This window comes from Notothenia rossii (assembly GCF_949606895.1).
Source record: "Notothenia rossii genome assembly, chromosome: 11".
NCBI lineage: Eukaryota > Metazoa > Chordata > Actinopteri > Perciformes > Nototheniidae > Notothenia > Notothenia rossii.
The window spans coordinates 39,815,012-39,837,446 of record NC_136910.1 but is presented as its reverse complement, the minus strand read 5'-3'; the positions used below and the strand labels follow the sequence as shown (position 1 = coordinate 39,837,446).

At 37.8% G+C, this 22,435-nt stretch overlaps 2 protein-coding genes across 7 annotated transcripts; one reads left to right on the top strand and one right to left on the bottom strand.

Moving 5' to 3' along the window:
• Positions 1-212: 212 nt before the first annotated feature.
• On the top strand, positions 213-13,652 carry rilpl1 (Rab interacting lysosomal protein-like 1; the record flags this gene model as incomplete). Of its 6 annotated transcripts, none has more annotated exons than XM_079656946.1 (10): positions 213-355; positions 446-798; positions 3,798-3,945; positions 5,052-5,170; positions 5,756-6,001; positions 6,425-6,586; positions 7,781-7,831; positions 7,930-8,084; positions 8,164-8,268; positions 10,754-13,652. In XM_079656946.1, the coding sequence occupies exons 2-10, from the start codon at positions 511-513 to the stop codon at positions 10,884-10,886; spliced, it is 1,407 nt and encodes a 468-aa protein (XP_079513072.1). In that variant the 5' UTR covers positions 213-355; positions 446-510. The 6 variants fall into 6 exon arrangements, with proteins under 6 accessions (XP_079513072.1, XP_079513073.1, XP_079513071.1 ...); XM_079656947.1 differs by adding an exon at positions 9,529-9,616 and having other exon boundaries at positions 221-798; positions 10,754-10,896; XM_079656945.1 differs by having other exon boundaries at positions 223-798.
• A 486-nt stretch (positions 13,653-14,138) lies between these two features.
• On the bottom strand, positions 14,139-21,637 carry kmt5aa (lysine methyltransferase 5Aa). Its single transcript, XM_079660678.1, has 7 exons — positions 21,381-21,637; positions 20,266-20,410; positions 19,011-19,296; positions 18,811-18,898; positions 18,189-18,248; positions 17,262-17,452; positions 14,139-16,831 (listed from the first exon to the last, which is right to left on the bottom strand). Exons 1-7 carry the CDS (start codon positions 21,387-21,389, stop codon positions 16,621-16,623), a joined length of 990 nt encoding a protein of 329 aa, XP_079516804.1. The 5' UTR covers positions 21,390-21,637; the 3' UTR covers positions 14,139-16,620.
• Positions 21,638-22,435: the final 798 nt, after the last annotated feature.

The window sequence follows — 22,435 nt, the reverse complement described above, 5'->3', positions numbered from 1 at the left end:
ATGCTCGTGGATCGAATTACTCATATAAAGTACCTCACAATTGGTTAGTAATGCAGCACATATATAGATAAATATATCTATATAAATATATACTAAATTATTTAACACCACTAGTGAAAAATAAAACATTGCCATATATATTGTACATGACATGTACAAAGATACACAAATTGTTGCGGCCAAGATTTTATTTAGAAATTTGTAGCCGGAAGTATCCTATTTCAATATGGCGGACTTTACAGTAGCTAACAGCAGGGACACGGGCAGGACAGCGATGGGCCACAGCCGATATTTATCAAACAAATCAAACTAACGCCCGGACTAAGCCGCTAGAGATGGATAAACGATAGTTACGGTGTTTAAACCTGCTTTACGGTGTATCTGTTTGTAGTTTTTAAGTGTAAAGTGGTAGAGTTACGCTAACTTAGCAGAATTGTTCTTCCAGGGGAGGAAGTTTGCTGCGGCGGAGGAAACAATATAGGAAACCGGGGAGGGCCGAGCTGTCCCGACATGGAGGATTCCGGGTCGGCCCTGGAGAAAAATGTCGCCGACCTCACGGTCATGGACGTGTACGACATCGCAGCGGTGGTGGGCCAGGAGTTTGAGCGGATAATAGACCAGTACGGCTGCGAGGCTCTGTCCAGGCTCATGCCCAAAGTGGTGCGGGTGTTGGAGATCCTGGAGGTAATGGTGAGCCGCAACTGCATCAGCCCGGAGACCGAGGAGCTGCGGCTGGAGCTGGACAAGCTGCGGCTGGAGAGGATGGACCGGCAGGAGAAGGAGAAGAAGCACCGAAAGGTCTGACAGCCTGTCAATCAGTGTTACACTTAATCAAGCAGGACATGTAGATGTAATCTGCTTCTGACATGTTGTTCTCCTATTAATGCATGCACACAAATAAATCAACTGAAACAGGGTCACTAAGTTAAGTTAACATTTACTACTGTAAAACAGTAGTGCATTACAAGTTATAGTCCTGAATGGAAAAGTAAAGGTTCCAATACCATTATAAAATATAATACTCCATTACAAGTAAATAAGAAACCAACCATAACAGAGCCACACAGTGCCCAATTTCATTATAAAAATAATAATACTGTAAAGAAAATCTTTATTATAAGTAAAAGTACCAATGAATAACAAGTAACAGTCCTGATTTTAAATGTTAATAAAAGCCAAGTAGTATTTCACATAGAATTAATTTGCTTTGGTGTGTATAATGGAGCATACATAACACACAGTAAGACAATTAAAATGTAAAAATCATAGAACTTCTGAAAAAATATTAGGAAAATATTATTGTCATAAACAACTATGAAAGAAAGAAACTGTTTACAATAAATATACAATTATGAAAAAGGTAAATACTATATAGATTTGACAGATAACTATGAAAAAACTGTGCAGTTTAAGAGGTAGCATTGTGCAGAATTGTGCAAAAATAATTCAAGGAATGTGCAAAACAAAGTGGGAAATAATAGATGATTGTTACTCATGCGTTTGAGGAGCAAATTAATGCTTTAATTAGCTCATCTTTAACTATTCCCTGGATTAATCTGCTGGTTGTTTAATTCATTAGGTTATAATCAATGGTTTTGTAACATGTAGGAAGATAGTGAGAAGTGCTCTGCTCATCATAAATACCTGGAGCTCAAAGACATATTCAGTGTTCTATAACAAAAGAGCAGCAAGTCACATTAAGAAGCTGAAACCATGAAATGTTTGGCAGGTCTTAGACACGTACAAAGTTACTTGATTAAACTCCCCCAGCGGGTTACTTCCTGTTTGTTTGGCTACAGATGATGTCAGCTGATGGGAAATATCTCCCTGACTCAACAGGAAACTCTTCACACTCCAGTTATATTAGTCAAATATGTGATTTGTTTCCAACTAATCATCCAAGAAAATATCTTATTACTCACGAGACATTACTTTTAAGAGGTCAAAAGCCAAAATGGGGAAAAATACATTGACTGCTGTAGGTCAAAATAAATACTTAAACTCAATCTTACTCTCAAAAAGATGTATGAATTCTGATTAAACTCAGTGTTTAGTATCACAGACACTGTTGAAATAGTGTTGCTGTTTTAAAGTGCCATAAAGAAGTTGATATGCTTGTTTCTCGTGACAGTGAGTGAGCGATGTTGAACAGTCAGCGGTTCACTGATTAACCGTGTCTCATGAGTGTGACAAAGCCGATGTTTCTGGAGGTAACGGCTGATTCTGCCGTGACTGGGAGGTCACAGTCAGCTTACATGATTTTTCCTTGGAAAACACAACATATACAGCTGCACTGCATAACTCTGCAAACAAAGTATTCTGGGGTGGGAAAAGGAAGGCAACACTTTTAGTTATCTGAACTTGTGGACTTATTGATTCATTATTTGGTCTTTATAAGGTTTTATATGTCACATGCTCAAACACAGGCAACAAACTAGCAAAACATCAGTGTCCCATAAACAATATTGATTAAAATAAGAGCAAACACAAGCATTAGGGAAATTAATTGTCTAAGCAACAGTCCCAAACCAATAGATATTTAATTTATTATCATGTCTGACAAAAAAAAAACATAAAATCTTCATGTTTGAGAAAACTCAAGTTACATTTTTAGCATCAACCTACAACACACAAAAGTCTAGCCATATTTCATTATAATTATACGGAGTATCCATATCATTGTGAAATTACTTTTGGAAGTTTAGCAGTTGTTTTTGCATCAGATGAAAACAAGTTGTGGATTGAATCTTTTCCTTCTTTCAACTGGTTCATTGTTATCAGATCTCTACATGGCTCCTCAGTCATGCTGTCTGGCATGTAATATCATCATGTGTGAAACAGAATCACATTCAAGAGCACACTCAACTTCTTATTATACAGATGGGTGCACCATTAAAGAGAGAAATTGATTTAACGAGCAGAGAAACATAGTGACTGCTGTTGATTTAATACAGAGCAAAAAGGTCACTCAACAGTTTGATGGAAATTAGAAGTATTAGGTATTTTATATAAGTAGTGATACTGCTCTGTGAAAATACTTCCAAGTACACATCTGCATTCAAAACTCACCTATGCATGTTTATCAGCCAAATGTACCTAAACTATACATATATTAGTGCTGCTTTAATGTGTATGTTGCATTTTAACTGCTGTGGCTGACTCATTTTCAGCTGATCCTAGAAGGTTTTAACCATAGGTTTTAACACATAAAGAAACACTTTACTTGTATATAGACTCTTCTGGCACTATTTCTATTTTATTTGTATTTACTTGCACATCTCAAACATTCTCTTGCACTATTTTATCTGTTTTAATTGTTTCATGTCCTATGTATATCCATGTTGCACTGTTGGAGGAGCCTGGGACCACTGGTTTTTCATTGCCATATCTTCTCTTTAGCTAATGTGCACATGTATGACAATATAGCCTTGAAACTTGAAACACTTTACCCTTCAGTTTACCACGCACATTGATAGTCAGATAAAACCAGTGGAGTAAAAATATAACATTTCCCTCTGTTGTGGAGAAGAGTTATGAAAAATTGCATAAAATACTCAATTTCAGTACAAGTAGCTCCCATTTGTATTCAAGTACAGCACTTGTGTAATTGTACTTAGTCACATTGCACCTCTGTGAATGTCTGAACAAACGGCGATCCATCAAATATTTGTTGAAATAATGGAATCTTTACCAAATTGAAGGACAAAGACGCTGAGCGCATCATACACTGTCTAAATAACACATATTCAATAATGTTTTAAATAAAACTTAATGTGTGTTTTATGGCCTGGGTGCAGGAACTGGAGCTGGTGGAGGACGTGTGGAGAGGAGAAGCTCAGGACCTGCTCTCTCAGATCGCTCAGCTGCAGGAGGAGAACAAGTCCCTCCTCACCAACATGTCCAACAAAGACCCCATGAGTGAGGAGGACCTGCAGAGGCATGAGGGTGAGGAGGACAGACCAGACTGCAGATTCAGACTGAAACACAGGAAGCATTTTGGTCTTTGGACTGTTGTTTAGATCAGACAAGACACCGACATATTTCCCTGTCTGGGAAATGCTGATTGACTTTTCTAAAAAAAAGGACATTTTAAAGTCCAAGTGATTGAACGATATAATCAGCAGATTAATCAATAATGCAGCCAGTAGTGGAAGAAGTACTCCGATCTTTTAATGATCTGTACAGGAAATATGAACCTAGAGTAATTAGAGGGTTAGCTTAGCATAATGACTTGAAGCAGGTGGGAACAGTTAGCCTGATTCTGTCTGAAGTTAAGGAAATCTAAAGCCTTTTAATTAACAATTTGCATCTTATTTGTTCATATTTATTTTAACATGAATATTCATTTTGTCTTACTCCAGACAAGAAAGCAAATCATCTCCCAAAGTGTTGGAATATTATTTATCACATGTTTATGAATGACATTTAGTCCCATCAGGCAACTTGTTTTTACAGCTGGTACAGATTTATTGATTTCCTTTTTTTTTTGCTACCTGTTGTTTGTGTTCTTCAGAAATCCTTCACTAACATTTTCACTACCCCCCTCTCTCTAAAACTGTCACACACACACACACACACACACACACACACACACACACACACACACACACACACACACACACACACACACACACACACACACACACACACACACACACACACACACACACACACACACACACAAAGAAGTCCTTCTCTTGTGTCTGACTGCGAGCCAGTCTTGTCTTTGCATCAGAGGCTCTTTCGTGGTTTCATACAGAGGACACAGTCACCCTGACCACAGACCAGCCTCAGTGTACAGACACACCTGCTTGACACACACACACACACACACACACACACACACACACACACACACACACACACACACACACACACACACACACACACATACTCTCATGCAGTCATGCTTGCCCGCACATGAATCACGGTTCCCTATGTACAAATCAATAACTTTTATCTTCCAATTAAAGTTAAATAAATACATATTTATGATCTAAATCTGCCTGTGTGTTCACTCCCTCCTCACCGCCTGCTCCCTGTGGTCACAGGTATGACGGAGAGGGAGAGGCAGGTGATGAAGAAACTCAAGGAAGTGGTGGACAAGCAGAGAGACGAGATCCGAGCCAAGGACCGAGAGCTCACACTGAAGAATGAGGACATAGAAGCAGTGAGTGGACATACATTGGCTCTATTATGTTTTGATCCAGCTCCAAAAACGTTCATTATTTTGATGGTTTAGTAGTGGTAGTTTTCATGGTATCACATTGGTTATTTGATTATCTTGCATAGCTGCAGTATTTCTTCCTGTAGGAGCTGCAGGGATTAGTAAGCTCTGCCAGCTGTAACCCTGTGGGCAGATGATCTGTTCGATCATGTGTCGACACACCTGGCAGAGATCTGCCCTTCTAATTGAATGAGTCAAACATTTAGTGGACAAAAATACAAAACAAATATATGCGCTATACAATTTTGCTAGTCCCAGCTTCTCCAACTGGAATACAAACATGTTTATGTTTGAATCAGAATAAATTATATGTGATTTCCTCTTTGAGACCTTTTGTTGAAAAGTCTCCTTCGCTGACTTCTTAGAAACCAAATGTTGGGACACAGCACTTATACACATATGATACAGATGTTTATAAAATAAATCTGCCCTAATGCAGCTTTAAAATATATTTGTACCTTTATATTTTTCTTCCAGCTTTTCTGTTAAAATTTACCCATCCTCCCTTGTTTATCCGTGTTTCTGCAGCTCCAGCAGCAGCAGTCTCGCCTCATAAAAATCAACCACGACCTGCGCCATAAAATCTCTGTGGTGGAGGCTCAGGGGAAGGCCCTGATAGAGCAGAAGGTGGAGCTGGAGGCCGGGGCTCAGGCGCGGGGACAGGAAGTTGGAGCCCTTCGACAGGAAGTTACACGATTAAGGGAAAGACTTCAAGGAGAACTGCCGGCTCAGAATCCAGAGGAAACACCTCCTCAACCCCTGTCACCTGCAGAGGTAACACACTGAAGAAACATTGAGTGAGGTCTGAGTCTGAATTTTATATTTAAGTTTTAGGTATTTTAACAAACCACAGCAAAGTATCTATAATAAAATATGACCTGATATTATTGTGATGTAACGTTAATGGAGTCCTGTCAATATAAGCACTGTGCATTAAGGGTTACATTTGTGTTTATTGTTACCCTCTTTCTCTCCTAACCTTTCTGTATTGTCTCCTATCTCAAAAGGTTAAACTGCCAAAAGAAAATGAAAAAAAAGTATATATAGTCTGATCACTTTCACGTGAAAACTTTTCGTCAAATATAATAACTACCTTTCCAACTGAAGCCGTTAAGCTATTACCCAAAAGAGCAAAAAGAGAGATAATCAACAGGTAGGATGCTGTAAACAGATATTAAGTGTCTTTTACTCCACCAGCGTGGTGGAGCTGCCACAGTGGTGGGGGGGGCAGAGGGCTGGTCAGACAGAGCTGCCCCCTCTGAGCTGATGTTGGGGGGCTTTGACTCTCCCCTGTATGGCTCCCTCAGCCCAGAGAGACACGAGGAAGGGGATGAGGAGGACGAGGCAGTGTTGCTTTGGGTAATACTGAAGTGCTAGTTAGCAACCCAGAGTGGTGTGAGTGTCCGACTCTAACTCCAAACTGCACTCCCCCCCCCCCCCCCCCCCTCTCCCAGAGTAACACAACTGTATCAGTAGAAAGGAAGCTAGTAGACTAACATGTGTATGACCCATGAGAAACAGCTTGGTGTTAAAGAACTAACAACAGAGTGTGTGTCAGTAGGATTTGTCGCTCCTCGAGCCAACTGGGTGAGACTTTGTGAACGACCTTTTATAAATATAGCCCACCCGACAGTCTGGCCTCTAACAGCACTGGAAGTTGTCCTTTAGTGCACCATGATCCTGAAACTCTGAATAGAAATGTCCAACGGAGACACAATTGCATTGTTTTACAGCTCTGTAAGTCACATGTCTCGTGTTCTCCTTCTGCTTTCCTTTTTTTATATCAATTTGATAGTTCTGTGTCTATGTAGTTGAATGACTGATTCCCAAACAGTCCATCAAATTGCTTCTTTTTAAACTGTATTTGCATAGGTCATAACATTATAGTCAAGAGTCAAGAATTCCTTCAAATTCAACAAACTTCTCAACAACATTTGGCACAGTTTCTTGATTTTCTTTCCCAAAAACTTTGCAAATACATTTCAAATCAGTGCATCTTTCCATTCATCACTGTTATGTAAATATTAGGAATTGATTCATCAAGAAAAACAGTTAGTTTACCATAAACCATTGCAAAACAAGATACTTGTTTTTCCAGAATTGTTTGCAATTTGTCAGACATTTTTAACATATCTATTTAATTTTATCCAAGTGTGATTTATTTGAGATATTTAGACTTTTTCATAGCACATTGAAAAGCACTGACTTAAATAACACAACAGTGTTAAGGACTACTACAAGATGTGTAGTGTGTTTACTTTGTTGAGTTCAGCCAGATGAGGAAAAAGGGCTATTTATGATGTTTTCCAAACAAAGTAATTAATTAAAATTGCATATGTTTATGTTTGAATGATGGTTTGTGTTGTTTGCTCAATGCATGTCAGCTGCATGTATTGTTAAGGTCTTGTAGGCGTTTTTAACTGTCATGTTGAATGTAACCTGAGTGCTACAAAAAAACAAAACAAGCTTTAGCTTAAAGGGAGGAGGGAAGGGCGAACAAATGTATTGGAACAAGGCCTGATTTCTGACTTAGAGTTCAATGTTTGCCACCAGGAGGCGATGTGCGATGAGGACATGCCTGCTGTGTTCCAATATTTTACAAAGGTATCCTCACCCCCTACCCGCCTTTGTTCCTTCCTTCCTTCCTTGCTTCCTTTTTTTGGGGTTTGTTTCCTCCCTGTGATGCATTTACCTGTCCACAGGAGGCGCTATGTGAGGATGAGACGGGGGGTCTGGACCCAAAGGACCCCAACCGGCCTCGGTTCACCCTGCAGGAGCTGAGGGACGTCCTCCACGAGAGGAACGAGCTCAAGGCCAAAGTGTTCCTGCTGCAGGAGGAGCTGGCCTACTACAAGAGGTGTTCACATGCACCAACATGTCCATCTGAGGAGATTATCACATCATTACTGTTATTGATCATTAATCTCTCTCTGCAGTGAGGAGACAGAAGATGACATGGTTACTCCTTCTCCGTCTCCTTCTCCTGAACTGAGGAGTCGCTCCCGGTCTTCAGCCCAGCCAGAGTCAGGAATCAAACGCCTGTATGTTTCACTCATATATCACACTCCCTCCGATTCACAAATTCTCAAATGGCTCTGCATGCGTTGAGTTAAGGCTTATTTCAAAGGATCCCTGCATGCTCAAACTATTTCAGAGGACCTCTGAAGAAATATGCAAGTTAAATAAATTGTACGGTGTCCTTGGGTGTCATGAAAGGCACCCTTGAATACAATTTTATTATTTTATTTATTATTAAACTCCAGATAAATAACCCCTGACTTTCTCAGCAGCAGTACAATGTGGGATTATTTCCGTCTGGTACATTACCAAATGGAGACTCTAACCACAGAAATATTTGTGTTTCAGCTAAAAGAATATCTTTCAGCAACTTTAAGTGGGAACAGCTCGTACTGTCCATGCACCCCGCTTCCTGTGTTTGTTTGGCCTGTGTAAACAAACGGGAGATAACACAGCATGTATCTTAATGTGCTGCATTCTGCTCCAGCATGCTGCTCTGGTTCATGCCATAGATCTGAGGTCTCTGTAAAAAACAAAACAGGCTGAATCTTGTCTTGTGTGTTCTGATAACTAACGGAAAAGGGGACATATGATGTGACAAGGAAACACTATAAAACATTGTAGAGAAACGTGTTCTATGTTTAACAATGAAGTGAGATTTCAGAAAGAAATGAAGGCAGAAATTAGGATAACATTAAGGTTTTCATTCTCTGTTTGTTTAAATATATTGTTTAGTTATAAAGTTTCTCAAAATAGAATAAATGTCCGCCATGAAATCCCAGAGCTGCTATTCACATTTTCAAATAATCTATCTGACTATTATTTCAAAAAACTGATTCATTTCTAGTTTTAAAGACTACTTCCATTATATGAGAGCAGATAATCACATGGTCAGTCATGTGATAGTAAGGGAGAGGTTTTCAGAAGATTGCCTCCAACTGTATTGTGTGCATCGAGCATTTTATTTTGTGTAAATCATCTTACTTTCATTTATCAGCATGTGCAACAAGTGTGCTTGGCTCTTCCTTCCAGCTGTATCAGACCCTGCGTGTGCATGGTTAGAGATTAGCATGCTACCCACACAAAACCACTGTGTTGCAAAAAAAGGATTCACTCTATTTCTATTTACACTAAAAGGGACTAAAGCATGACCTCTTTTGGTTTTATACACTTTACATGAGGGTCAGAGGTCAAAGGTTGATCCCTGTCTCCCCCTGTCCGTCTCCCCCGCCCCTCTCTATATATCTCTTCCTGTTTGTGACTGTGTGTCCTCTGTGTAACAGGATCTTCACAGCCATTATGCCGATGGTGGCGGCTGGTTTGATCCCTGACGACCCCACTTTACAGCCAATCAGACGTCTCATGTCGCTTGTATGACTCCATATTTGATTGGCTTCAGAATAGCTAGGCTCTCTCCCTTTGCATGTGCCGGCTCCTTTTCCCACTTTGTAGTATTCTGATTGGCTGATTGTGGGGCTGTCTCTTTATCATTGTCCATTGGGATCATAGAAATCAGCCAGTCAGAATGTACATGTAGCCTGTCGTCGTCACGACCCCCCCCCCCCCCCCCCCCCCCCCCAGTAACATGTCTGCACCTCGACACTTATAATACTACTGTCTTAATTTACAAGCTAAAGTGCTTTTAGCTCTTTTTGCAATAGTTAGTGATTAAACAACTTGTAACCGACAGTTAACTCTAAAAGTATTCTTAAATAATCTTTAATCTTTCAAATGTTTGTTTTGTGCATTAATGAAAAAGTTATTAAACATAACCTGGGTAGCATTACATTTAATACATCAATATTATATGTAAACAAATAAATGGGAAAGGAACGTTATATATTTGAATCTGGTTATTTTGCTATGTTTCTTTTGTGTTTAATATACCCTTTAAAGAAATGTTGAGTACAAGTAACAAGTAAAATGTGTATTTTTTCATACTTCCATCTTTATTAGTTCATTTATTTTTGTATTTGTATTTATTTATTATATTTTATTGGAAGGAAACTGATCACAGTGTGAAGTAAAGGAATCCCTTGGATACAAATATGTCTGTTTTGATGATGAGTCAAATGGAAATGGATGAAATCCTTGAAGTTCGATTTGGCATTAGCTTGCTTCTTTGCCTATTTTCTGTAAGTACTTGATTATGTTGCGGTGTATTGTAACAGGTGTTGAGGTTAAGGATCTGTCTTTGTCTTTGGTGAATTCTCTGGGTGCCAATTTAGAGAAAGAAAGAGAGAGAGAAGGAAGGATAAAACAACATTGCTGCAGGAAGCTCTGGGATTTATAGGAAATGTGGTTTTAAATATCAGGAGCAGCTAAATCTCATTTGTTTCAGCATTGATACCAATTAATCACAATTAATTTCCCCAGGAATAATAGTTTGAAATGCCATAACTGCTAACACTGCTTTACAAATGACTGATGTTCACTGCACACATTGACTCTAAACCTAAGTCACTGTCACATCCTCCCACTGAAGCCTCTCTCTCCTCTCCTCTACAGGTTTAGCTTCTTCTCCCGGGACAAGCAGCGTCAGCTGCAGCGCAGCGGGCAGTTTGACGGCAGCTTCAGCTCGTGGACGGGGAAGGAGGACGTGTACACAGAACAAGCCCAGGAGGCGTTACCGCAGCTGTAAAGACGGGACTGGACAAACCCCAAAACTCTTTACACTCCATGTCCATCCCCCGAGGCTTTGAAGCGTCGATTGCACCAAAACCACGATCAGTGACCCACACTGTGACAATACCCTGAGAGGTGAGACACAAAGAAGACTCAACTTGACTTATGCTACAGCTTGGATATACATTTATTTAAACACCTGAGAATACTATATATATCCTTACCGTATATCTCAATGAGGGATGGCACATACAGACTTTAAACATTTTAGAAATGGTGTTGTTGTTTTACAGAGGCAGACGAGATTTAAGTGATCCGTAGAAGGTAAACTCAAGTTGTGGGACGGAAAGTGGAACGTTGGTTCATGATGTGTTGGTAAACAGTGGGGGAACATTATGACACAGAGGAAGGTGTGCTGCATATTTCTGTCTAGAAATCATGAATTCAAATGTTGGAGTAACGGCTCATAAAAACGATTGTAGGTGAAAACAAATAACATGGCCGGGGGAGGGGGGGAGGGGGGATAACTCCAAATTTCTGACATTAAAGTTGTATATTTGTATAAGAAAAGTCAGATATACTCTGAAATTGCAATGGTAAATGTATGAGAACATGAACTTAACATGTTATCAGAAAACAATTATAAGATGATGAAGTCATACATTTGCAAGATAGAATATATCTTCTGGTAATGTATTACTTTAATCTTGGATATTACCCCTTCCTGCAGCCCCATGCAGTATATTTTCATCTTAATTTTTCACCTACAATGGCCCGTATATGATTTTCTATGCATATTATTTATGAAACATGAGGGTTTTAGTGTTTATTAGAATCCCCATAGCAAAAAGGAAACGCACATCACTGACATTTTCTCAAAATGAGAGCAACCCTTTTGTTTCTGGTTGATGTATTTGAATTCCCTCTTCCTTGTTCACGAGAGCAGCTCATCGGTCCATCACCAGCACTTTCAGCAGATTCAAACCGTGCAGCTCCACAAACTACAGAGAGCAGGCTTTGTGTGTCAAATGTTGCATAGAATCACAATATGAAGATGTGTACAGAAAAAATATTTATAAATAAAAGTAACAAGTGCTTTTAATTTAAAAAAGCAATATTATTCAGAATATGTATCATGCTACATGCAGTAAGTATGGAAGCACATTTTTGCCAAGAAAAGAGAGAAATACATAAAGGGTTTGTTGTGATATCAATTAGAATACTCATGTTGAGTCCAAACAATGAGACAATATTTAGACTCTACTAATTAAAACAGACACACATTTGTATTTGTATTTGGTATGTCAAAACGTATATATGAAAATACTATTGTGAGTCTGTATCTAGTATATAAATATGTTTTGTTCAATCATGAGACACATTTTTTTTTTTTTCTTGGGCTACCAAAAGTAAATAAATGCTTCTTACTCAACGTTATAATGAAAAGAACAGAAAAGCCTAATCCCCATTTTTGGCTTAAAAGTGCCAAATCTGCATTTAATTCAAACAATTTTATAAAAACACCAGTTTCCGATTACCAGCAACAAGCAGGTTATAGTATTTTGACCTTCTCTTTGTAAAAACACACATGAATGAGCTCTGCAGATACCTCATGACCTTTAAGCACTTCAGTGAAAGTAGACTTTATAAAAACAGCCAGTCAGTATTAAACTCCACAAACAAGATGCCTGTGTGAGACTTTACCTCTTAACTTATTATCTTCTTTAGAGCAAGCTTAAAGGATGAGCCGGGTGGCACTCTTTGTTTTACATATCGTCAACAAAAAGAAATATCTGTTTTTAAACATATGTCTTGTGTTGAAAACCCCAACACTTTGACTTTGGTTTGGTTTTAAGAAATAGTTGACAATAAGTCAAAATATAAGATAATCATAACTTTTGATTTAATTATAATTAAAGCCTTAAAAATCACGAGTGTCTTCCCCTAAATGTGGCATACAAGATTTTTATTAAAGCACAAAGGGATATAGTATTTATGCCCAAGGGAAATGTTTTACTTGTATTCTGCAGGTTTAACCAAGGCAATATAAAGCAAATACTTTTATAAAGCAACTTACATCATTTGTCAATACCCCAAATATATAACTGTTTGTACATTTAGTAGAGAATACTCAGCAAAATGCTCCTGTACATGTGGGTTTATTAAACAACTACTAGTAAGGTGTGTAAACGCTGGTTTCAAAGCTCATATGATATGAATGTTATAAAATCATATTGATACATTATCAGTAACATATAAATGTTCCTCAGATTTGTTTTAGAAGACATCCCAGAGGTTAGAAATGACAGAAAGTGGTTAAAGCTGAAGTGTGGTTTACATTTTAATTGAAAAAGAATGCTTCTGCTTCTAGTTTCCCTTCAGGCTGAACACTGACAGAGTTCTTCCCCCTGAAAGAGGGTATGTGGTGGACATGTTTTTATAGTAGTGGCACTATCTTTATTTGTACTCACCCACAGAGGTAGAATAAAGGAATGTTAACTGACAGGAACAAAATGATGAGCTTCAAAGCAGCTTCATAATCCTAAAAAGAATATAATGATGAGACAGTATCATATGAGATCATAGCTAAAGCTAAATTCATGAAAAGGGAAATCTGGTCAACCAACAAGTTGTGTTATTGAAGTCAGTGTTAATCACTATCCCTCACCTGTTTCCCTGATTCAAATGGATATTTAATATATTATGATTGAATCAGTGCTTTATTAAATGACCTGGCTTATATGTAAACATGTCTCCAAAATAATAAAACTTCTGTCATGTCTGTCTGTTGTTTTTTCATTGGTAATTCTCTGCAGTGGTGGATTGCAAAGTATTTACTCAAGTACTTATGTTTCCATATTTAAATTCATGCAACAGTGTACTTCACAAACAATATACAGGTTTTATTCACTTTTACTGAGCTACATTTATTAGTCTGAATATTTATGTTCCTTTTCAGATAACAATGTTTCATTCCCTTCCTTTCCAGTAAAACAACATTTAATCTCTACGTTTGGTAATGTTGTATAGTTGTAAAGGGTACATTGCTATTCCTTCATCAGCAAAAACAACAATTTATGTCTGTGTACCTTGCTATAATATCCTCATTTTGCATATTTGATCAGCAATTTGCATAAATGGGACAACATAAATGCAGCTCGAGTTGATTTGTGGCCCTTATGTGAGAAATAATAGCCTTAAGCAACATTCTTACTCATTTGAAACAAATCTAAACAAGTATATTAACCCAAAAAACAAACCAGACAACTTCTGTAACTTGCATAATACATCTTTATTCATCGATGCCTAAACCCCAGCATTAAGATTTATTTAACGCTACAACAGCAAAGATCTATTCAATCCTAAAAATTGCCAACAGGTCAGTTTTGCTCCATCCATAAATTCTATAATTAACCATCAAATGTATTTTAGAAATCCAAAATGTAACATGTTTAAGAAAAGGCTCACATGTAATCATTTCACACCTGTTATACACAATGCTACCGTTAGTGTGGAGAAGGAAGGTCCAAATGTGTGTTACCTGAAACGTACCTTAAGATTGGTGTTTGTATTAACACTGACGATGCTTTTATATGGTATGTAAAATAATCCTGCAATTTCAATAATATACTGAATATTTTGGATACTTAAAGAAGTATTTTCATGATTTTTGAACACTTGTTTATATCTGTACAACCTCAACAGCCACAGAGATGCATCGAGAAATGATGGATAAGATTTGGTACAACAGCCTAACTTTTAGCATTGTTTTGCTAAAATATTAAATTCTGAGATCGTACAGAAATTAACATTTTTGGTAAATATGCTAAATCAATTTCTGTCCAGGAGCAAGATGAGAAGAGGATAAGCAAGTAGGAGTAATTAAAGATAAGTCCAAATATCCCTTTAACACAGAGCCCCAAAATCAATATACTAAACTGATAATTAAAAATGATTTATAATTTTAAATACTAGCAATAGTACAAACCTATAATAAGAAAAAAGTATTAAATACATTATAATTCCATAATGCTAGAGAAAGTGATGATGCATGTTGTGTGTACACAGTTAAGATACACTGATTTAGAACTGCTGATGTGGCCATTTTACTGTGGTATTTTCATTGAATTAATACTGATTATACCTACTACCAATTAGCTAAAATGCTAATAATATTTAGATTTTCTAGATGAGGATAAATAAAAGCAAATTAGGATAAATAGGAGCACTTTGGGGTATATTTTACCTTCTGGCTACAATTAAATGGAAACGCAAAAATATAAAATAAAAAAATGACCTGTTGGCGGTTCAGCTGTTAAATACTTTCACATGAAACAATATGAACAATATTTTGTGAGAGGGAAGAACGGTTGTGTAGAAAACCTGCAAAAGTCTACGATTTACCGAAATAGTGTAACAGTTCACCAAAAGCATGGCAGCACAGGACATGTTGGAGAGGCTGGTGTGTGTTTTGCATTTAATATACCTAAAAATGCAAAACTTTGCAGCAAAAATGTTTGCATAAAGTTTTCCGGCGTGTCCGTGTTGGTTAAATAGGAATCTACAGCTAGGAGATGGTTAGCTTAGTTTAGCTTAGCATAGAGACTGGAAACGGGGGAAAGCAGCTAACCAACAGCCTGAGCAGTTTCAATCACGATGAACCTTTATTTTATTTTACCGTGAACCGTTTAGGTCAGCTATTGATCATTTTAGCTATTTTGAGACTTTGTTTTGGTCCTTTCCCCCTCCTTTGAATAAGGGAATTCAAAATGATGCTACTTTAAGACCATTTGGGGTGTTAGCAACCCAGACTAGCTTTGATATCAAACATGACCTCTTAGCAAAAAAAGTAAAAACTATCCTTTAAAGTTTAAACCACCCTTTGATTTGAAACTAGCCAATAACTATATTTACATGTTACGATAATGATGATACATTTGAAAGTTTATGTAGAAATGTCAAATCTAAATTCCTGTGTTAAGTCATTTATTTAATTTCATTTATATTAGTAGATATTATATACATGTTTATTTTAACCAAATATAGTGTAGGCCTTTGATGATGTTTATTGTGAATCTTAAATATTATAAAATACAATATAGGTTAAAAGATTATTCATTAGTATTCCTATGTAATCTTTAAAGCCTCCATGTTCAACATCAGGTTATTATACACTTCAAAAAAGTAAAATACTCGAGCGTCAAATCATGTTGTTTTGTCATCAAGACCAAAAATACCAACTGAACCATGAGTTTGGTAAACTGTTACACTTAGCGGTAGATAGTGTGAGTTTGGATGAAATCTAATTCCACTAGAACACCAACATATTTTGCATCTCGTCTTCTCGCTGATCCAAAACAGGGCTCTGGGGCCTCGTAAGTATTGCTAAGTATCTAACTACTGATTAAGAAAAACGCAGTATAAAATTGCAGAGCATTAACTACCACCTACATGCTGTAGAAGCATTGGTCTATAGGTAATACAAAATGTACAAAACAAATGTGCTGCAAAACAACAAGAACGTTTCATACACATAAATAAAAGTACAGGTGTCCTCTGACAAGGCAGAAAGACATTAATCGAAATGTGATAAGTACCCCTGAACACATAACCCGCCCCCCCCCCCCCCCCCCCCCACTTCCTCATTATTGAACAAAAAGGGTACACATTCTGTTTCTAAGGCATTTTGTACACTAGCTATTGAGAAACACAAGTGTTACTGTGTGTTTCCCTTTCCTTTCTTTAGAGGATCAGTATTTGAGCCAGGGGTGGGCTGCGATGGAGGCTTTGCTCCGGTCTCCATAGTCATAGAGCAGCTCCTCGCCCTCGTCGACGTTTCGAGAGGCAACGAAGATCAGGTGAGGGGCCCCGTTGATTTCGTGGAGTTTGGTTTGGCAGTTTCCGATTTTACTGTGATTTATCAACCTACCCATTCGACCAGACTCTTTTGTGGCATCCACACTGTGGAAACAAAACGCAGATATTAAATACACCTGAACGGCTACTAACATTTTAATTCAATAAGGACATACAATGTACTCTTCTTAGTTATAATTAGGAGTAGATTTTCATCCACTCAAACCCAGTTTTGACTCTCGAGAATAACTTTTTATTTATAGGGGAAATAAATATATCTTAACAGTCTGACCTCTATTTCTTTCCACAATAAAAGTTATGTTTATCATCAAGCATAAAGGTCTTTGCTATGTTTGTAAGGCTTTTGTGACAGACTGACAAAATATTTGTTATGAATAGGTAAACATTAACCAGTATAGGAAAATAAAAATGTGACTACGTTTTGGTTTCTGAAGAGGACTTAAAACCTCAGCTAATGTATTTTGACCTGCGATGTATTTAAATGTTGTGGTGGTCATGCACTGATTGATCCTACCAGTATGTTTTGCAGAGGTGCTGGAAGTAGTACATGTAGCAGCCGGTGGCGGGGTTCAGGGCGTACTCCGCCTCCCTCTGTTTGGCGTCGGTGATCTGCAGCAGGTCTCCGTGGTACTCCACCACATACTCACTTTTCTGGAAACACCGAGTGGCAAACACCCCCCTCCCTTTTCCTTCAATATGCTGCACCTACAAAACAGAATGAGAGGTTGGCTATCATAAAACCAAAAGGGTAAATACAAAATAAAAGTAATATGTATAACTCAGCACGGGGACGTTTCAGTCCATTTACTTTGAAAATGTTATGCAATATTTCAGCACTTTTTCTTTGGTTGTTTTGTAGCAGAAAAGGATTAGCTGTGAAATAAAACTGCATTTTTGATTGCAATACTTTTTTCCTATGGACGACACTCTGCTGCGTTTTCTCTGATGTACCTTATCTACAAGCAGCAAAATTCCTTTCCTCAAATGTTGTCATCTTTTTTGTCCCAATTTCGGATACTTTTCTCTTATTCAATCCAGATATATTAATCCCATTACATATTATGATTGTTGTTACTTTTACATGATAAATGCTAGCAGGGATATTTATAATTTTGCACAAATAAAATCTACTTTTCTTGAATATTTAAATTAGATGTGCATTTTCCAAATAGCATAATCACAAAGTTAAATGTAGGATTGCTGAGGCTGGTCATAGATGTGATTAATCATGTGATCACTTTAAAATCTCTACTTAAATGTTCTCTTTATCATAGGAGAACATTTCGTTCATTCAATGTAATTAACACATCCTGTTAAGTGGGAGCAGAGTGTGAAAATGCTAGTGACATGTGTGTGAAACTGATTAATTGTTTTTTTATTTGAGTGCTCAATTAGCATGATTAAAGACATTTATTTTGAGGAGTGAAAGAAACGTACGTACCTCCATTCCTTCTTCTATTCCCTTTGTGATGAGATCATCGATGTGTCTCTTTTCTTCACACTGGAAACACAAAGCAGCACGAGAGGGCGTTAGTGACGAAGAGCAGATTGTATTCCTCTCTCTCTCTCCTCTCACACACAGCACCAAGACACACATCCACACTGCGTCAGGCCGTTGTGTCCTTGGGCAAGACACTTCACCTGAATTTGTTCCTGTGGGTATTGTCCACAGTACATGACCATTACATGTATGTATGATATGTATGTGTAATGTGTGTTTGTAAGGAGCGCTTTGAGTCATTGAAAAAGCGCTATAATAAATATAAGGATTATTATTATATAAGAAGCATGTGAATTTCACACAATCAAAAGAAAGATATAAGATGTGATAATTACGGAGATCCATCCTGATTACATTTTAATCAGACGATTTGGTGTTGCTTGTGTAATTACTCTGATTGAAGCAAAAATATGTATCTGTCAGTAACTCCAGAAGTAATATGATACATTATATCAATGCCAATACTTATATACATATATAAAATCCAATTGTATTTCAAATTTCAATCAAAACAAATATATATTTATTATGTTTCATTTGAACAGAAGTAATTGTGTCTTACCTGTAGCTCTGTTTTACTTTTCCTTGAGCTTCGTCTTATTGGATAGTAATCGGTAACTTTTCGGTTTTGGGAGTTTTTCCCACTTGCACTGGAGAACAAAAACAGAAATCACATGAGATATATGAAACACGATCACACTATAACGTTGTCTTATTCGATTTCTTCATTAAAAAAGGCATGAATACTCAGGACGTGCGTACATTCTTTTGGTGGACGTCCTCCCTTTGAGGTGGGCGGCTCTCCTCTGGAAGCTGTGGAGGGTGCTGCTGTTGTTGTTGTTGTTGGAGTGGAGGGGCGCGTGAGACAGGCTGTTACCCAGAGGCAGGGGGAGTTCAGAGGGGGAGCGAAGGCAGGTCTGAGCGCAGTGGAGCTGCGGAGGATGTTCATCTGGCCAGCAGGGTGAACACTGGCTGTTGCTGCTCTCCATCTCTGGGAAATCCGTCTTTGAGTCTTTGGGTGTGGCGCTGATCGAGTTGGTTCTCCTGCCTGGAAGAAAAGAGAGAATGAAAGAATAGTCTCAACGTGAGCCTTTAAGAAGAGAATGCTATGGAGTAGGAGGAGCACTGTGAAGTGGAACTGTTTCTCAAGAGAACAATGGGCATAAGGCGGTAAAAGCGGCAACAAACATAAATAGAGTCGTTGGAAAGCTAATCTGTGGATATATTATAGAAGTAAAGTGCCTTCATGACTTCAAGCATTTGTCTGTTTGCATTTCACATATTCATTTGTTATTACACTAAACAGTATTTTATTCCTGTATAGCATTTCATTTAGCATTCTGTTTTAGCTAATATTATACTATTTGACCTGTATATAGTTTACTTCTAACACATTCAATTGCAAATTGGTCACTTGCAACATTCTCTTGCATTTTATTTAGATTCTGCTTATTTTTTAACTCTTTTGTATTGTTTATGTCTTATATACATTTGTGTTGCATCGTTAAAGGGGCCCGGGATATTTTTCATTGCCCTAACTACAGTGTAGCTACTGTGCATATGACTCGGTACCAAGAGCATTCTCCATCACGAGGGGAACCAGGGCAATAGGTAAAGAGTACAAACACATTGAATCATAAAAGAGATGCAAGCGTAGCACTAATGTTTTTTTTACAGGAGACCAAAAACAGGATCGAACATGTGTGTCTCTGTCTTGTTTTTAAACGTCTCCTTCTCTGCCCATCCAGACTAAAACAAGTACTAGAAGATTTCAAACGAAAAAGGGGTCAGCAGCTTTTTAAAAAGTCTCCACTTAAGAGGTTACAGAGGATAGAAAAGGATAAAATGGATGCTAGGTATAATATAGGTAAATAAAGATTTAGCTTCATTCAAATGTGTGGTTTCTTCTTCTTCTCTCTGCCAACTATTACGTAATCTACTGAAAGATAAACAGAGGTGTGTTAGCTCTCCTGCGCAGTGTTACAACTCGTCTCTACTGAGCTGCAGAGACACTGACCCTCTCCCAGCCTCCGAGCATCATTCTGCGGGAAGCAGACTGGAGAGCATCTTCCCTCCTGGGTCAGCTGGATCTCATTGTGGACTGCAGATATGGACTTGGCGCTGCTTAGGACAGTGACTGAATGGCTGTTGCAAACAATATCCTGTGAATGTAGGGAGAAATGTATTTAGTGCATGCTTCCTGCCTTGTGAACAGGTTCAAACCCCAATGCATGTCGTTGTGTCCCTGGGCAAGATACTTCACCCCAAATTGGTCCTGTGGGGATTGCCCACAGTATTGAGTATGTAAGTCGCTTTGGATAAAAGCGACAAGTGACATGTAACCTTCATATATTGGTATATACAAGTAAACTTTATAAGATCTCAGAATAACAGCCATGTTTTCAGCTCAGCAATGATGCATTTTTAAAGATTGAACATATTTGTATGTAGAAGTAGTATTATGTTCTAGCCTATTAAAGAACACTTCAGTTTATCACAAACAATAAAATCAACACATCTTGAGATGTATGGTTGACACTAGAATGGAGAGGTATGACATTGACAACGTGTAAAATTCAAAAGTAACTAGAGCTGTCAAACAAATATAGTGCAGGATAAATATAAAAACACGTATAATAGAGCTGTACTATGTGTACTATGTATGCAGTACTTGTGTAAATGTCCAGCAGTGGGTGGGGCCCTGAGGAGGGAAACATGCTGGCTCCACACCCACACCCACTCTGCCATCAGTCCCTTTAAATTAACAGGCCTCTTGGCCCAGTATCTACTGGTCAAATCCACTCAAATAAAAAAATTAAAACACCTCAACATCTGCTTTTCAAACGACTAACTTATATGAAAAAACGACACACGCGCGTTTCTTGGAGTCGTATTGTGTCCTGAATCATGTTTATGCTCTCAGACAGCAGACACATGTAACGTAAAGCTAATGTTAGCAAAGCACTTCAACATAAACCGACTGTAAGTAACTCACAGCCAAAATAAAGATAACTCCGTTTGTTTTTATCTTGATTTTAATGCAAAAAAATTGAATCTATCTCGAAAAAAGAAGCGTAAAAAACAACTTAATTAGCTTTTCGTTTCGTTAGGACCTGAAACAAGCAAACTTACCCCGTTCATGTCCGACTTGTTTTTGTGGCTCTCTCCGCTCGGCTCTTTTTCGTTTCGATGAAAGAATATAAATGAACTTTTCGGCCGGGTCAGAGATTAACCTCGCCCTGCTCACACGGCAGTGCCCTCCCTTCCCTCCGGCCCCCTTCCACGGTGACTGTGAGCCCGTGTGTTGTTGTTTGAACTGCCAGCAGCTCAGCCGATGCAGCCTCCACAGCTCCTCTCCGCCATCTTTCTCCATGAGAATGAAGGAGACGGGGAGGCGCGGCAATGTCGCTCCCTGTATGCCGACAGCGGTACTGCGTTTAGATAACATATAAACATTATAAATTGTTGATATTAATTTAGGATTTTTTTTCACAGAAACATGCAGACACTACTACATTTTGGCTGCAAATATTGTACTTATTACTCCTCTATATTAATTTGATAGCATTTGTTAATAGTTAATTTTGCAGGTTAATATTATGAATACAAAAATGAAATCAACTAATACAGTATGGTATACTATAGACTTTATAAACTCCAGTGATATAAATGTTATTCCAAGAATGGATAAGGAATACTGTTAGATTTGGTACTCAATTTTATTTTGCTGCTAATACTTTTATTTGAGCAAGATTTTGAGTTCAGGACTTTTACTTGTAACAGAATATTTTTTACAGTATTGTATTATTAAGTGTACTTAAGTATAAGTTGTGAGTACTTCATCCACCACTGAATGTTATAATAAATACATGTTTTTTATAATTATTATTGTGAATAATTTTAGTGCTTAAATTGCTTCTATTTTAGTGTTTTAATTGGGTTTCTGGATGCTTTTGGGACATGAATATTGTGGGGAAAAATGTGCTATTTGTATTTTTTTAATTTCTCGTATGTCTTTGGTTGTGTTGCGTATTTAAGTGATTATTTCCATGTTATGTGTAATTGCCATCATGATCCAAAAGGGGAGGAGGAGGTAAACAAATACACAATTGGTCACAAAAAAATATAAGATGAAGATGCAGATAATACAAGTTGAATATTGCTGGAGGGAAATAAGCATGAATGTT